At 53.4% G+C, this 16,552-nt stretch overlaps 5 protein-coding genes across 5 annotated transcripts; 2 read left to right on the top strand and 3 right to left on the bottom strand.

Annotated features, from left to right (window-relative positions):
• Nucleotides 1–2,556: 2,556 nt before the first annotated feature.
• Nucleotides 2,557–3,297, bottom strand: N0V89_008867 (uncharacterized protein; the record flags this gene model as incomplete). Its single annotated transcript, XM_056217620.1, has 1 exon — nucleotides 2,557–3,297. One exon carries the CDS (start codon nucleotides 3,295–3,297, stop codon nucleotides 2,557–2,559), a length of 741 nt encoding a protein of 246 aa, XP_056069176.1.
• A 2,996-nt stretch (nucleotides 3,298–6,293) lies between these two features.
• Nucleotides 6,294–6,900, top strand: N0V89_008866 (uncharacterized protein; the record flags this gene model as incomplete). The annotated part of the gene is made up of 2 exons (XM_056217619.1): nucleotides 6,294–6,680; nucleotides 6,727–6,900. 2 exons carry the CDS (start codon nucleotides 6,294–6,296, stop codon nucleotides 6,898–6,900), a joined length of 561 nt encoding a protein of 186 aa, XP_056069175.1.
• A 1,658-nt stretch (nucleotides 6,901–8,558) lies between these two features.
• N0V89_008865 (uncharacterized protein) lies at nucleotides 8,559–11,855 on the bottom strand (the record flags this gene model as incomplete). Its single annotated transcript, XM_056217618.1, has 5 exons — nucleotides 8,559–8,630; nucleotides 8,686–10,022; nucleotides 10,070–10,223; nucleotides 10,270–10,629; nucleotides 10,686–11,855. The coding sequence occupies 5 exons, from the start codon at nucleotides 11,853–11,855 to the stop codon at nucleotides 8,559–8,561; spliced, it is 3,093 nt and encodes a 1,030-aa protein (XP_056069174.1).
• A 1,304-nt stretch (nucleotides 11,856–13,159) lies between these two features.
• BCS1 (Complex III assembly protein translocase and chaperone) lies at nucleotides 13,160–14,419 on the bottom strand (the record flags this gene model as incomplete). Its single annotated transcript, XM_056217617.1, has 1 exon — nucleotides 13,160–14,419. One exon carries the CDS (start codon nucleotides 14,417–14,419, stop codon nucleotides 13,160–13,162), a length of 1,260 nt encoding a protein of 419 aa, XP_056069173.1.
• Nucleotides 14,420–15,317: 898 nt separating this feature from the next.
• On the top strand, nucleotides 15,318–16,053 carry N0V89_008863 (uncharacterized protein; the record flags this gene model as incomplete). The annotated part of the gene is made up of 2 exons (XM_056217616.1): nucleotides 15,318–15,441; nucleotides 15,503–16,053. The coding sequence occupies 2 exons, from the start codon at nucleotides 15,318–15,320 to the stop codon at nucleotides 16,051–16,053; spliced, it is 675 nt and encodes a 224-aa protein (XP_056069172.1).
• Between the last annotated feature and the right edge of the window lie 499 nt (nucleotides 16,054–16,552).

The following is a 16,552-nucleotide window of genomic DNA, read 5'->3' as shown; positions in this document are numbered from 1 at the left end:
GGAAATTTCTAGTCGGCGTGGTCTTGGGTGGCACGTGCGGCGTATCCGGTGTGAAAAAACGTTCATCGTGAGTGTGGATGTGGCTAGTGTTGCGCAAGGGCGCTATGGTGCGGATCATCCGCTGCTTCGCATGATCCGAGGTTAGGTCGGAAATTTCGGCAACGTGGTGTTTAGCTCGTGAGGATGCATGTGCGGTCGGACGGTGGGTGAAAATGTATCCGAGGTCAATCAGGCTGGGACGGGTAAGGCAGGGATATCAGGGCGCACGAGATGTGTGAAAGCGGATATCCGACTGTCGTCCGACCGAGATGCGATAAGATTGAGGGGTTGATCGTCAGATGGAAAGGGAAGTTTAGGAATCACCGGATGCGGTCACCGCTGGGTGGATGGATGAGTATACAGCGCCCGCAATCTTGTTCGTGACTCAGATTTGAGTGTCTAGTGATCTGGTCCAATCTCGCACATGACTGATATGCAGAGCTGCCATGTAACGGTATTAGCTCGAAGCCTTTGCTGATGGGCTTGATGGTAGCTTCCATCACAAATACTGAGTTGAGGCTGCTGAACAATTCGTGATGTTTTATCTCCGGATTGCTCAGACGGTCGAGATCTACGCCCAGAATAGCAATGATCCTCGCTACTGATTTGGTGAGCAGACGGCGAGCGAATCGTAAGTGGTTGGCTCGTCTGTTTTGCAGGTATTACTCATCGCTAGGCCCAGCAGGGTATCCCATTCGCATCTGCTGCGGATGAATGATTGGCATGGCGCCAGAGACGCGATTCGCGAATGCTGTGTGCTGGCGCGTTGTTGTCCTGCTTAGGAAAGCGCAGCGCAACGGAATTGCGATATCGCAAGCCAGAACGTTGACCGTTGTGAGCCAACCGCGCGACTCTCAACGAGATGTATACCCCATTGTACTTGCCAACACAACCTGGAGAAACATTGAATCTCGGGCCCCGAGTTGAGCCACGTCGAAGTCAGGAACAGGGCTAGCCGATGCTAAGGGGCTTGAGGCTGGGGCCGGGGTGAGGCGCTGGTAGTCTGGTACCTGGGTCCTTTGAGGCTGAGCGCAAGGGTGGAACTGACAGCACCGTTTCCTCATTGTAGTTAACAATATGGATTATTGAGGCGCTCTTCTTCTCAGCGCTGGAGCGCCCGCCCCCAATAGTCGGGCTGAAAGTATGTCGCCGTCGCCGTGCCGTCCTCACCTCATCGCAACTCGTGCCAACAAACGCGCAGCGCAGCGAGTTGGCCTTGACGTACAGTAAGGGCACAGCGTGGCCTGCCAATTACCCGCCCCTTTCAAGCTGAGGCAAGGGCGGCGCGAGTGTTAAAGGGGATGACATTGGGGCGTGGGTCACCAGGTACGTACCTGTGCCTGTTTCACAGCATGAACCACTTGGTTTCGGGGAACAAAATCATGCGCGCACGCACCAGAAACCCACCGCTTGCATGAGTGGCCTGCGTTCAAAACGAAACGCATGTCAAAACATGAAACTGCCATCGGGATTGCACAGCGGGGAATTAGGGGTGTTGAGATCAGTGAGATGGGAGCACGACCCCCATCGTGCATACGAGTAGATCCCCGCAAGGACAGATTACGGAAACTTGCTTTGCGCGTGGGCCTTCGATGCGCAAGATCGATCGTGAACATGCACGCAGTATCGACGACGCGCACAACTGCAAGCCACGCGACGGATTCTCGCCAACTCCGCAGGGTATCGATGCAGATCAACGTGATAGACTTTCCTGTTTGACCTCGCACAAGAAGCGGACGGTGCGCGTGTAGACTAGCGAACGTGACCAGAGGAGCCCGTCGCACCCGACGCGGAATCGCTTTAACCCCGAGCCTGGTCACTCGGAATGCTCGTCCTCATGCGCCGACTTGGCCCGGCTGCGACCGGACGCATCTCGCTGAGGCAGAGCTGCCTTGGCTGTGTTGCATGCTGTTGCGTAGGCTTCGTCCGCAGCACTTGGCAGGATGCGGGGCGCGTGTTCGCAATGCTCGTATCTGGCCGTTGCCTACAGGCGCCGTACACTGTGTACGTGTATCCGGTGTACGCTCGCAGTGTTGTCCGTATCAGGTTTAGCCTCAGCCTTGCCGCAGCCGGCGCTCTGGGCTCCCGTGGGGCGGAAAGGCGGTCAGGCGATAAATTTCAATGTTCATGCGACGGAAAAGGTGCGATAAGGAAATTGTAGTGGTGGGTAGCACGGGCAAATGCATCACGAGGCAAAGTGGAGAAGAAGTGTTTTGGTAGGATTATCGTTTTTGATTTCTGTTTGCTAGGGGGGTCTCAACCATCAATGTGGGAGATCTCATACCAGCCTATGTAGTTCCATCCATCATCTCGAGTATTCCGTCCATAGAGTTGGGTAGATCCGTTTCCATAACCATCGCGTCGTACTCATGGGCCGCGCTTCAAATTCCCTCATGTCGATCCAGTAGACAAAGAAAATGTGATATAATGCTCCCAAAGCGCCAATGCTTAAAAGACTCGCTCGCTAAAATGCTCAATCAAAGACAAGAAGAAAGGTCGACACATGGTGGCGTTGGCCTAGTAACTTGTGATGAGCGGGGCTGTCGATTGCGGCATATAGATCTCTTCGGTTTCAAAGAGTGGTCGCGACTTCTCGTCGTAGAAGGATGTGGTGAGCATGGCCTCCTTCGCCGAGAACTCCATTGTGGGTTGCGGCGGGGTAGGCGGCGACTCGTCGTCAGAGTCCTCGTCGTGAACGAGCTCTGGTGGTGATTGTGATGGTACGCGGGTGAGGGCAAGACCTTCGTCGTTCTCCAAGTCGTCGTACTGGTCGTCCTCCTCATCGACCTCCTCGGTGACAATCTGTACTGGCGCTTGCGCGATGTGGCGGGGCATGACCATGTCGAAGTCGCCCTCCTCGTCGTAGTAGTCGGAGTCTGAGTCGGAATCGGAAGAATCATCATCGTCCTCCTCCTCGGCGATGCTGTCGGCCCACTGGATGTGTCGGGGCTCTTCTGACTTCTGTGCCTTTGCGACGGTGCTGTGGAACCAGGCCTCTTGCTGCCTCTCGGCGTCCTGGAGTTCGATCATGAGCGAGTCGAGAAGGTTGGCGTGGCCGACGAGCAGGCGGAGGTCGTGGTCGGCGCGGCAGGCCTCCTTGCCCAGCTTGGAGCGGGCAGAGGCGGCGATGTAGTAGGTCTGGGTGAGAGACATCTTTTGCTTCTTTGCGGGTGGTGAAGAAACAAAGGGAGTGCGAGTCGTCTCAGCAGAGAAGGGCTCAAAGTCCGTTTGGAGACGGAGGTGCGAAGTGGAAGGCATGTTTGATATGTAGGCAGAAATGTGTATGCCTGAGCGGGTGAGTCAGTATATCGTCGGTGACTAGAAGGGCGGGCTGCACAAACCTAATGCAGTAGCCAATGGCGTGGGAAGGTGGTCCGAGCAGAGTGTTCCGAGGAGTGATGGATGGTTTGGTAGTCGTGATGTCAAGAAGATTCTTGTTGAAGCTCTTTGACTGGGTTGCTGTGTTGAAGCTGGTGTATGGCCTGAAGCGGACGGGCGCGGTGTATATATGTTTGTCTGACGGTGGATGACCAGGCCCGGGATGCTCGGGCTTGAGCATAACACCGACAAGTGCTCACCGCAAAGAAAGCCTGCGAAAGCGTCCGAGCGGACAGGGGGGTGCTCGTCGTCCGCTAGCTCCGCCCGTCAAGCGTCCCCTAGTGATTACGAATTTTGGCCCATGCTCGGCCGACTGCTTTCGTTCGGGCTTTACGCGCTTTACGCAGCAGATAACTCATCATGCTGGATGAATCATAACGACGCTGCGCGTCTAATCGCACCGCCATGCGTGCGCCCTTTTGGTAGAGTCACAACGTCGCACGCCTGCAGACCGCACTTCTGTGCACCAAGCGCCCCTGCATGGAATGCCAATGCCAGTGCCAGGTCGAGGACGCGCAAAGGCGTCGTCGCCAAATTGCTGCTGCCTGAGCCCGCTCTGTGCTGGCGTGCGCTGGCACGCTGGCTCCAGTCACCCTCAGCCTCCGCGTGCTGCGAATCAGGGCCTCAGCTGATAGCGTGGCCAGCGGGCAGCCACAGCGCGCGAGCAGACCGCCCGGCCAGCGGAACTTCCGTCGCAACGTCCGTCTACAGCACGCGTACCAGCCCTGGCGTCGCATCGCAGACCGTCGCGACCGATTGCTGCAGACACGCATCGTACAGTGGATTGCACGGTTCTAGATCACTGTCGCTTTCGTCACGCCACCGTCCGTTTCCGTCGGGCCCGTCGAGTCTCTGCCCTACGAGACTCGGGCTCGGAGCATACAAAGGTGCCCGTCCCTGGATGTTTCCATGGTAGCAGCCTGGTTCCAGTCATCACGTATGCTCGGACGAATTGACTGCGCGTGCGCCGTCTTAGCGCAACAGCGGGCACTCGGGCACTGGGACTTCGACACGGGCGAACCGGCGGAACACCAAGAACGCGGCCGTCCGCCCAAGTGTGGGGAAACGTCATGCCAGAATCAGGCCTTGCGCTAGCAATCACGTCTTTGTTGGTGTTTGAAATTGTCGTCGATTACTCACGCATGGTCCGCCAGTGATTGGCCTCGCTGCCAGCTTTGTCGGCGTGCTGAACAATCTCGCCCTGACAAATGCCCCTTCCTCTCCAACCAGCCAATCACAGCCGCCGCACCGCTTAACGTTAGTCTGATGACACGATCATGAAGCGCATTACCATGCCTTTCTTTCAAATCGCTCTCCTCCTTGTGCCAGTCGCCGAACTCGCAGCACGACAATGCCCTCATTTGCACTTGTGCATGCACTTTCCAAGTGCGGCCATGGACCCTTCCTCGTCTACGATGCGAGAGATGCACCAATTCATCGCACAGAGGCCAATATTATTGATACCTGTTCGGGAAGTGCATTCCTCGAACCCGCCTATTCTCGCGTTGTGCACACAATCTATTCTTGCCTGGATCCACAGGCATTCATGCGAGCCTCGCGCACCAGCCTGTAATTGACCCCCCGCCAACCTTCTCACCAATCGCAAACAGGCCTTCGCGTTCCCAAGGGCTGAACCTCCCCAAAGCGGGTAGCCGGTTACTCAGCTCTCGCTACCCTGCCTTGGCCTACCTTTCGGCGACGCTTCGCACAGCCCTACGCTGCCATCGCGCTGTTCACGGTAACACACATGCAAGGACAGAGCCAAGCGTCTGACATTGTTCCCTTCTGCCACTTCAAGCCCTTCACCGCTGCATCTGTGCGCCTCGCCAGCCGGCCTCACCGCAGCCTCACCGCCAGCGTGCAATATGCGCGGTACCGAGTAATGCAGACGCGCATACATACCGGCGAGTACCCGCGTTTGAACATGAGTCGAATTGACCAACCGTTCGTTGCACAGCCGCGCACAGTCTATTTTGTCACCGCTAAAGCATGACTCAAACTTCTTGTTGTTGTTGTTGTCGTTGTCTATTGTAGACGCGTAGTGTACAACGCCCGTCTGGAAGTATTTGGCATTATGAGTAGACCCGTTCGGGTGTTTAATTGTGCAATCCGTGGAGTTCTCCGCTTGAGGAAGTGTGCCACTGTGCCTCGGGCAACATCACGCGACCACCACATCGGCCCTAGAACAACCTCCCGGATCAAGACGTCTTGGATCATATTCAACGTTTCATGTCAAAGGTTTCGATATATTCAGCGGCTTTCGACGACCTGCGGCTGCGGGGTAAGTCACCGAAGTCCGCACGCCAACGCCGCAATGTCGAGAATTATTGCGGCACGGTATATGCAGTACCTCTCGCACATCACAACGGCTGTCGAAGTCCGTTATGCTACAAGCGGGGAAATCGATGTTGAATGGATAAAATGTTGAGGTGGGGCGGATGATATCAATGATTGTCGTTCCAAGTCGAGGGATTGACGCCTGTTGGCTTTTCTGTGATGAGCAAAGTCCGCGGTCAGGTCCGTTAGACAGAGAGCGTGTGGTATTGATGGACTTTTCCCGTGATGCAATAGGCGTAGAATGTGAATTGAGCCGTATGACACTGACTGACAACAGATGCTGCGGTTCCGGTCTGGTTGGAAGCAGCTACCTAGATGTTTACGCACGTGTTCAGTTGCATCGCTGAAGTGAAGAATACTGGGTGCTGGTACCCTTACTTCAGTAGTCAGAGGGAGGAAAGCGCGAGCGCGCGGCTTCTTCATCTTCAGGTTTAGGCAAAACAAAGCTGACCTCTTCAAGCGACCTGACTTGATCCCGCCTCCACCTCTTCTTTCGCCTGCAGCAACAATTGACATCAATCATCTACGTCCCCCTCGCGATGGCGTCTCAAGAATCTCACAACCTGGCGATGGTCCTGCGATCGCTGAAGTTTCCCGGATGGAATGTCAGAGGTCTTACAGGTCTCTCTGCTGGCATGTACGGAACGCCTCTCATGAGTGGTACAATCCTCCTCGCAATGATTACAGCCGAGGAACATGCAATTCGCCCCAACCCCTTTGCTGAAACAATCTTCAACCGCCTGGTGGGCCCACTGTGGATCATGCATGTGGACAATGTCAATATTGAAGTGTTCAGAAAGTACGTCCGGTTCACCAAGAACCCTACCAATCCGGAGTGGGCGATTCTTGAAACGAAACTTCATGACGCGAATATCTACTTCCGCAATTTTGTGTTTGGCGACAAAAATCCGGCTCTGCGTGACTTTGTAAGTGTAGAAGAGATAAAGCAATGTCCTTGACTAATCATCACAGGCATGGGGCCGCTTGAGAGATTATGACTTCTGCCACCAGGCCGATCCTTCCGGCACCTTGATCGCCGTTCGCGACATGACTGCCGACCAGTTACTTCGCCAATTCGCTGAAAAATATTCCTTCGAGGAATTTCTCATTGTCTTGGGTCCACTGAAGAAGTCCATCAATTCATAGGAGATTTGGGAGCGGGCCACAGAGGGACAGGATGAAAGGAACGCTGGTCGGACTTCAACATTCGCACATAAATACTGCAGAAAATTGGTCACTCGCTCGATTATTTATTTCATCAGCTACTGCCTAGCCCTCCAGAGGCACTCTGATTCTGCAGGATATTGGCCAAATTCGCCCGACGACTACACGTTTCCCCCAAGGGCAGATTTTGTCGGCGCATATTCCTATGTACTCAGAACTTGGGACTCTATCATGTCCGAAAGTCCACTTCCCTACCACATTCCTGTTCCGCAAGTATGGGAAATTTGTGCACACCCAGGAAGTTCCAGAACATCACACAGTCTCTGATGCGTCCCCACTGACGACAGAGGACTCTTGTCTATTGCAGAGCGACCATAACGATAGAAGCGAGATGAAAGCCCAACTCCAGCAGCCAAGCGAACCAGAGAACTGCGTGCGCAGCCGCATCAAAAGAGGCACGTACGAACTTCCAGTACTAAAGTAAACGTTCAGGTTCGAATGTTAACCCGCAACAGGTGATCCAGAGGCTGTTTATTCTTTCTAGCAAATTGATTGGAACACGATAAAGTTCGTGTGCATCCACTCTCCGTCTTACCATTCGTTCTTGCGAAGAGTGGGTACCTCTGTTACTTGGTCTATGACTTGGACTTGCATTGGCCTCAGATATGTGGTTTGGGTAGTGAACTAATCACATTAATTTGACATTACTGTCCTGCCGCATTGCCTTCTTCATGTATGACCCTTTGTACAAAGTGAACTTCATTCTCGGTATTGTTTCTGGATCCGGTATCCGGGGGAGTCTGTTTCTAGATCTGCTAATCATTCGTATGATTAGTTTTTGCTATACGATACCGTAAATTGGAAAGCTGAATCTCCTCGAATTCCGAGATGAATTGCAGTCAGAGCATATGTGCGAGCCATCCACATGCCGACTGCCGAATTCGATAACTTGTGCATATCGTGCACCGACCACAGTATCTTGGTGAAGCACACTATACATCATACTGCAGAGTGGTTGCAATATGTCATTCGCTAGGTGTGGGTTACCACGTCTTCATGTCACCTTGAGAAATTGCCTAGACGAGCTCAACATTGGGCCCTTTGCAACCAACTACCATTGTTCTTTTCCGCGGATCGGTCAAACTATTCAGCAAGGCGAAGGCAAAGGAAAGTTGGAGTCGGAGATAGCGAACATGATTCCCAAAGCGCGCTCGCAGGCGACAAGAGATCCTGAGCTAGAGCGGCACGGAGCGTAAGATAGTCACGTGATGTCGATGAAGGGTATGGTAACCCACGCGACCTGCCCGACTCAGCTAATGGCGATGACCTTGACTTGGGCTACAAGGACTAGGCTGCGAAGGGCTACCACGAAGAACACTTCAATCTGTACGCTCAGAATCAGGATAGTTGACATCAACTTCTTGCGAGCGCATGGCTATAACACGTAAGGAATTTGTATGCTCAGTGTGAAGGAATCCATGCAGATGTATCATGCTAGCCAAATCATACCACGTTAGATCCTTATGTGTCCCGAACGCCCTCTAAATGCTCGCTAAGCGCAAGTTATGCTGATGAGCCATCATGCCAACAAAGCAAGGTATCTAGCTGACCAAAAATCAAGACGCAGAATGCAGAAGACATCACCACTTCGGCGGTCCAAAGTTTTCACCATCTTTGACCGTTCTGTACGAGCAAGCTTTCCAGTCGCAACCCTAGTATTTTGTCAGTGTATGAAACATAGCGACCACGGATCAAGGATAGACTTACCTGCTTGTATACCTCCGTACCCCACCACTTGAATCCATCCATCCATCCCGGGAAGACGAATACGAAGAAGATGATCACCACACCAACCGCCAAACCGCTGTCCAAAGCTGCACTCAGTGTCATGTTGTATTTGTTCCACCACTCCTTCCTCCGATTCCGGATATGGTAGTTGAACACATAGCACACGATGGCCCAGACGCTGAAATTCAGACCAGTTGCCGGAGGGATCCATGACAGGGACCCGAAGACAACAGGAAAGCTGATACGGCGGAGGATTGATTTGCGATTGCGGCGGGCAGGGAGCCATAGGAGGATTGGCGCGATAGCACCGAGGAGAAAGGCCCACACGAGCGGGCGGTAGAGCGCGCCCGGGCCGAAGAACTGTTTGGGGCCGACCACGCCCCATAGGATACTGCCGTTGAAGTGAACGCGCGCGATGGGGCAGGTGAAGCCGTTGATGGCTTCTGACGTACAGATGCCGGGTACGAAAGCGAGCATCCAGTTCAGCACGCCAATCTGCGTCAAGCTCGAGATGACGGTTGCGGAAAGTTGGAGGTTGAAGAGTATCTTGGGCGGTATCTTCATGTAGTGGCCCAATTTCAGATCCGAGGAGAACTTAAGTCCTTGGGTTGAGGTGATGTAGCCGTACGTTGTGAAGACCATGTTTGCGACGGGGCGGCCGGGAAAGATTACTCCGCAGATGAGCTGGCAAATAAGATAGAGACTGCTCTGCTGGTTTGTGATGGCCATTATGATGCCGATTGGGACGAAGAGGGTGACGGCGATACCGAGAGCCAACAATAGGCCGTACCAAGGTAGATGGATGGGATAGTACTCGACAACGAACATGCCTATCGCGCCCATGCTAACCCCCGTCATCAGATACCAGAAGATCGGAACGTCGTCGTATCTTCGCATGAGGCGGTTATGGACATCTTCGGCTGTGAGCAGGTTCTCAAGTTCCGGCTCGGACGAGGTGCTCATTCTATGAACCCTCTCGGAGCTAGCGCGACCGTTTTCCGCAGTCTGTAAAGGTTCATAGGCAGCGCCAGGTCTTCCTCGTATTTCCGCCCATGAGTGACGCCACTGCTTTACGATATCTTTTCCGTGCCAGACAGCTGTGTGAGTGACCAACGCTGTGAGCGCAGCGAACTGTAGCGCATAGCTTAGAACATAAGTGATAGGAAGGAAAACACGACTATAGCTTTCGTATGCTTCTTTGTCAAACAAGAAGTTGTCAGTTAATATCTTGTCCACGTCGTAGGGCTTGCCGCGATTGTCGAATACAATCGTCGAGAGTATCGGCATGTACGAAGAATACATCACGTTCATGTAGTCTATAGATATTCAGCGTGTTGCCGGTTTTTGGATCAAGCACACGTACACATGATTGGAGCCAAGATCCACATGACTACAACGAGCCCGCCGAGGATGTTGAGGGCTGCCCAAAACGGAATGATGAGCGGAGATCCAATGTAAGCAATTTGCGCCCAGTCAAATGTCACAGGGAATAAGCCGAGTCCAGAAGATACTCCAAACTATGATATATTAGCGGGGAATCACATTAATGTGCGACAGACTTACCAGGTTGGCAATCACGACATTTTTCGGTGCGAACCATGTGATGACACTGAAGTAACTCAGTGCGGGGAAGAGAAGACCAGGTAAAAAGTAGAATGCGACGGCGCCAAGTAGCACGCGTACGAAGAACTTAGATGGCGATATGGTCCATCCATTGGCTGGCTTATTTTCGTCCTTGTGCAGCGCCGTGAACATGGTGGCCGGGACAAGCGTGCCCGGCCATATCATGCCGCTTGGTCGAACAAGGTATTGTCGTGTGAGACCAGCGAGGGCATAGCCGAGGATTTGTGTGGACAACGTAAGCAATACTTGATACACAATACCAAGATCCTGATGGTAGAACTTGGTTTGCTCAACAATGACCTAAAGCTACATTAGCGTTGTGTACCGATTAACGTCCGTCGTAAGTGAATACTGACGTCTGTGGCGAACGCGAAACCAAACGATACATTGCTGCTAATGTACACGCAGCAATGCTCTTTTAGATTCCAGCGGCCCTGAGCCAGCCAAAGTCGACATCGTGTTTTCAAAGGAAGAGAGGAGGAGAGGACATTAGTGCTGTGCCTTGACCCAGTCTGGCTGTCCCCTCTTGAGGCAAGCACTCCATTTTCGAATAATTCTTCAGGATCATGAGGTCGTTTCAAGACCTGATCCCACAGCAGGCCAAGTGGATGAACAAGCAAAAGAGCAATGATGGGCGTGATGCTGACGCTGGGGTATCTCAAAGAAAAGAAAAGGTTTGTAGAAGATCCTAATATGGCAAACAAAATGGACAGGATCCACATGCGTGGCGTGTTGATGGACAGTGTAAAATCATCACTGGCGCCTACTGCCGCTCGCACCTGGGCGTAGGGGGAGTTGTCAGCAACGTGGCCGTTGGCTTTGCTATCATGCAGGTCTGCCTCGGCAGATGAGTCGTCGTCGTCGTCTTCGTCGGTTTCACCCAGGGGGCTGCTTGTGGATGATGACTGTAGGCTCTCAAAGACACGTGGAGCAGCAATACCAGACGCCGTCATTCCACCCGTGTTGAAACGTGCTTCTAGCGATTCTTCCTGGCCAGCAAGTATGTCGTCGAGAGGCGCGCTGCTGTTCGCATCCCTAGGCGTGCGGCGTCGTGCAGAGGCCGAAAAAGGTGGTTCGCTCTGGATGGAATCATCGTTGCTGGATTCGATATAGTTTCGTCTCATAGAGGGCTCGCTGTTTCGCAGCTTGCTTTTCCCTTTCTTCTTGCCGCGTCGCAGAAGGTTGGTCACATGACCGTCTGAGTCGTCCGGGCTGGAGCTGAGCGACAGGACCGGCAGACCGCCATAAGAACCGGTGCCCTGGGCTGGCGACGAGCGCACCAGCAGCGGTGCGCGCGACATGGCTGGGTCGTCGGTTTCGGAGGAGAACTCAGGTCGCTGAGAAGGAACGGTGCTGTCGTCATGGGGGCTGAAGCGAGCAGGGGCTGTTTTAATGGGAAGCGGATGGAGCTCGTAGCTGCCTGTCTGCGCGGGCTCAGGCGCCCGTGTTTCGGCGTCAGACAAGCTTTGGCTGGTAGGTATAGCGGAGTCACGCTCTGGCCGCGCGAAGCGGGCGTCCGCACGCATTATACGGGGAGACAGGCGGCGGCATGGGCGCGTGTGAAGACATGAATGGGGCTAGCAGCGATGGGTCTGGTGGACGGCTGGATTATCAGATGGAATGATAACGGTTAGATCCGCGGCACACCTGCGGGCCCAATCGAGCCTGACTGGCTCGACCCGACGTCCCTCACGCCAGCGCTGCACGCCATCACGTTGTTCTGCATGATCGGCATCTGCGCGTCTTCGGCGCGCTGTCACGACGAGTAGTTTCTCCGTTTGCATTTTCGTTGGTGTCGCCTTGTTTTACATACTGGGTACAACAGCGTGAGTCTAACCGCAGTGCATCGCACTAGCGCTGTGCCGCTCTGTCTTACATCATTTACATCAACGTGACCAGGAAACTCCACAGGGCCATCGGCGCGCCGAGTGTGACCGGTTGTTCTTCCTTTGGGAGGTTGCGATCGTGGAATGTTAGTCGATGCTAAGTTGGTTATTACGTTCGGCAGAATACCTGCTGAGCAGTATCAGAAAGCAAACCCACCATCCGAGCAGTGGCGATTTCGCTCCCACCTGAGCCCTATCTATGGTCAGATCCCAACGTTGATGGTGCATAGAGACGACCAAGGAGCCATTATACGGATTGTGTTGAACCTCTACCACCCAGAATCTTTTTTTCATACTCCCACAAACCCAGGATCATCAACGAGCCGAAACACGCCGGTGACATTATCGCTTATTCGATTGATGGTACTGCTAATGCGCAGCAAAAAAAAGCCAATGTAGTACGTTCGTTTGCAGTTGGCTGCGTAAACTTCACGCTGATATCTTACCCCTTCTTCCTGGTCAGTGCCTGAGCGAGATAGGCACCTCCTCTGGAGAAGCGCTTATTGAGGGCTTTCTTGAAGATGGATCTGTATCTCTCACAGACCATCTTTACCATGTGCTAAGGGATCAAAATCTGGACAAAGACTTTCTACTCGAGGAACTGAATAGGCTGAATTTTCTGGATATGGATATGATTAGGATGGAGAATCGTTTCAGATACAAGACAATGCAAAAGCCTCGCCAAGGCGTGAACGAGAAAATCGATCGCCGGGCACAAGACAATGTAGGAGGTGAAAACCCCTCTCGCCAAAGTAAGACTGGTTTTGTGGACATGGACAGGATGATGCTGGGACACTTCAATGCAACAATGGGATACCTGGGTGCTGTTAAACACGCTTCAACTGTTTCGCCAAAACAAAGACACCCGAATTCTTAGTTTCTGGTGTTTTCACAACGAACAGTTTCTCCATTCGCATTTTCATGGTCTAGCATTAATTTACATACTATCTTACATTATTTACATCAACGTGGCCAGGAAGCTCCACATTGCCATCGGCGTGCCGAGTGTGACCGGTGGCGGTGAGGCCCTTCACCATGCTGATAGCGCCCTCGGGGTCGTCTTTATTGTACAGAAATAAGCCTTGCAGCGCTGCCGTGCTCACCGTGTTCTTGAGCCCAAGCTGCGTGACCTGGGCCAGGAATCGCTGCTTCCCCGCTCCCTCGGCGTCGAATTCCGCGTAAAAGCGGTCCCACAGCTCTCCGATCTGATACTCTGTAGCTTCGCCAAGCCGCACAGTCATGTCGACCCGGCCAGGACGGATGAGCGCCTCGTCGAGCCTCTCTACGTAGTTGGTGGTGAGAAAAATGATGCGCTCCTCACCACTGGCAACGCCATCAAGCGCATTGAGAAGGCCCGAAAAGGTCACATTTGCACCCGAATAGCCATCAGCCTCTACCTTTCGGCGGTTTGCAAAAGCCACGTCAACGTCTTCTAATAGTACGATTGTCCGTGGTGGGACCTTGCTCAGCAAATGACTCAAGCGGTCGTCGTTCAGACCACGCTCGCTGACGTTCAGTATGGCAATGTTAAAGTCCAGATGGCCAGCAAGAGCTTGAATGAAAGAACTCTTGCCCGTCCCTGGTGGTCCGTATAGTAAATAGCCTCTCCTGTAGGGTATCCCGCGATCGAGGTACCAGGTTCGCGCCTCGATGAAAGCCTGAACATCTTTTACAATTCTCTCTTTCACGCCACGTTCTAGAATAACGGATTCCAGAGGACGTTTGCGCTTTGGATCTCCAAACGGCTGCCAATTCGGTCCCATCGCATTGTATATGATTGTCTTTCCTTCCTGCATTTGCTGGTGCATTTCGTGCGCTTCTGCGAATATCCGCTCGAATACATTGCGTTGGGAATACAGGGTCGTCATCGTGATGGTCTCAAACGGTATGCCTGTCGACATGTCGAATGCCTTCTCTCGCTGTCGGTCCACCAGGATGAACGAGCTCCCATAGCGCAAGATGTGCTTGCCATGACCAGGGACAAATGAGAAGTGTGCCGCATGTGACGGGCCTTGTGCTGGTTGGGCGGTGCTCACTTGCAAATGGTGAAGGCGTGGATTAAGGCGTTGCGCCAGTGATGACAGTATGCCGCCCTGCAAGCCTTGCCGTGCTCCGGCGAGCTGTGTGCGATGGAAGTTCGTCATCCACAGCAGCAGCCATGGGTATGCGTGGTCACGATGTGTGATTTCGAGGTCGACGAGCATGCGGCGACGCAGTAGCGAGGCGCCCTGCTTTAGGCCTTGTTGACCAACGCGCGCTGCAGTCGCAAGCGCTGCGAGACCGAAGCCCTATGGTGGATGTGAGCACATGTACAATGCAGTACCGGAAGCAGGCGTACGGCGGTAAAGAAGGGGTTACCCGTCAGCTGGCCAAAGTAGGAGCTGAAGCCATCGCTACCCTCAAAGGGCGCATGCTTTGCGAGCTGCTGCGATGGGCTCGGCGGGATGGGATTGGAAGTGGGAGAGTCCATAGAGAGGTACGATGACGCCGCAAAACTTTGAGCTATCACTTTCCACGCGATGCGCTAGGCTCGCTTGGTGCGGTAAGAGGTCAGGGGTCTGCAGCAACAGTTCCATGGAGACTCTTCTATCCACGCCACAGAACGAACTCCGGGTTACGATTTCTCAATGCACGAAGGCCTCGCTGGCCTGCAGCAGATGCCAGTATAACAAGGTATCTTGTCAGTGAGCGGAATGGGTCTATCGCGGGGCTGCAGGGACGGCGGCGGCTGCGTTTATAGTGCAGATCCGGGGAAAGAGCGAGATGACTAGCGTGCTCCTACCGAGGCGGAAAGCGCGATGCAGTGATGGAGCTTGGGCCACTACTGATAAAACACTCCCACGGTTGGGGACCATCTCCTTGCAAATCCTCACTTCCTGCACCCTTACACGCACCTCATAAAGGCGCTCGTCGGCCTTAACGTGATTCCTTCACCATGGCAGCTGTCACCATAGGCAGATCTTACTTTGATGCCCTACTACGTCGGTGAGTTAGTGCTGCTGCACCGTATCTTGATATCTTTTACTGATGGCTGATTGCTGATTGCTGGTTGTTGTAGAGCTGAGTTTGTGAGTCGTCTCCAAGATGTATGCACCCGCCACAATGGACTTACCCATCCCGCAGCATACTTCTGGTCGCAACTTCGATACCACTCCGAGCTTGTCCAACAATGTGACCATCTCCAAAGCCGAGCACGACTACTTGCTACAAGCTGTTCAAGAGTATAGTACGCTCTCTCACAAAATATGAAGCTTTCAAGTTCCTTAAAATTGTCTAACGCATGACAGATCTTCTCAGAAGCGTACTGTTTCGCGGCGGACTGACGGTCGAGACCCTGGACACTTTGCTTGCGGGTGAAGGTGCTATCCACGATGAATCGAAGACGTACATGAGTCAGTCTAGCTCCTGGGAAGAGACGTTTGTTCGACCACACTCCGTGCCCGTGGTCGTGAGCCGCCCTCGTCCCGAAGACTCTCCGCCCGACTCAGACACGACAGTCGGAGAAGGCCTCGTTCGCCCGCGGAAGCTCTCCCAGTCCCACAATAGAGTCTACAGCTACGGTCAGCCCGATTCTTTTGATACTTCGGAGAAGGAGGAGGACGATATACACCAATCGGCCAATCGTATCCCCGTTCACGACCAAAGGACGATACTCATCACTAACCTTTCAGACCGGACCACACACAAGGACCTGGCCGGGATCGTCCGAGGTGGGCGGGTGCTGGACATTTTCCTTCGCAATGATCGTTCAGCCACTGTTTCGTTTGTTGAGGGTGCAGGTGAGTCTGTCGGCGCTGCGGCGTGCGAGTTGCTCATGATGGGTTCGCTTTGCCACTAACACACAACAAGCTGACTTTTTGTCCTACGCAAAGCGCAACGACATCTACTTGCATACAAAGAGACTCGAATTTCGTTGGAACGATCGTCAATTCCACGTACCACCGCATGTAGCAAACAAAATTGCCAATGGAGCCAGCCGAAACCTCGTCATCCGCGGTGCACTTGGGAAACTCACGGCAGATCAGATTCGAGACCACCTTGACCACATTCACAACCTTGTCGTAAGTCAGCTGATGACCGGAGTTCGATACTTGTGGATCGGTAATCTCACCTTCGCAGGTTGTAGACATTCATTTCAGGGGTGGCGATATCTTCATCTCCACCAACTCTATTCACAACGCTCTGTTCGCGAGGACTTGCATGATGTCGCGGACAGCATACAAGGGCTTACGCATCGACTGGTAAGTCGTTTCGTCGCACGATCTTGATAGTTTCATGCTGACTTTACAGGTGCCCCGATGAGTGTGCTGCGCCTCTCCCACGACCGATAGCAAAAG

Source organism: Didymosphaeria variabile (assembly GCF_027946475.1).
Source record: "Didymosphaeria variabile strain IMI 356815 chromosome Unknown scaffold_6, whole genome shotgun sequence".
Taxonomy (NCBI): Eukaryota; Fungi; Ascomycota; class Dothideomycetes; order Pleosporales; family Didymosphaeriaceae; genus Didymosphaeria; species Didymosphaeria variabile.
Note: the sequence above shows the minus strand (reverse complement) of the source record. Positions and strands in the feature narration are given on the sequence as shown.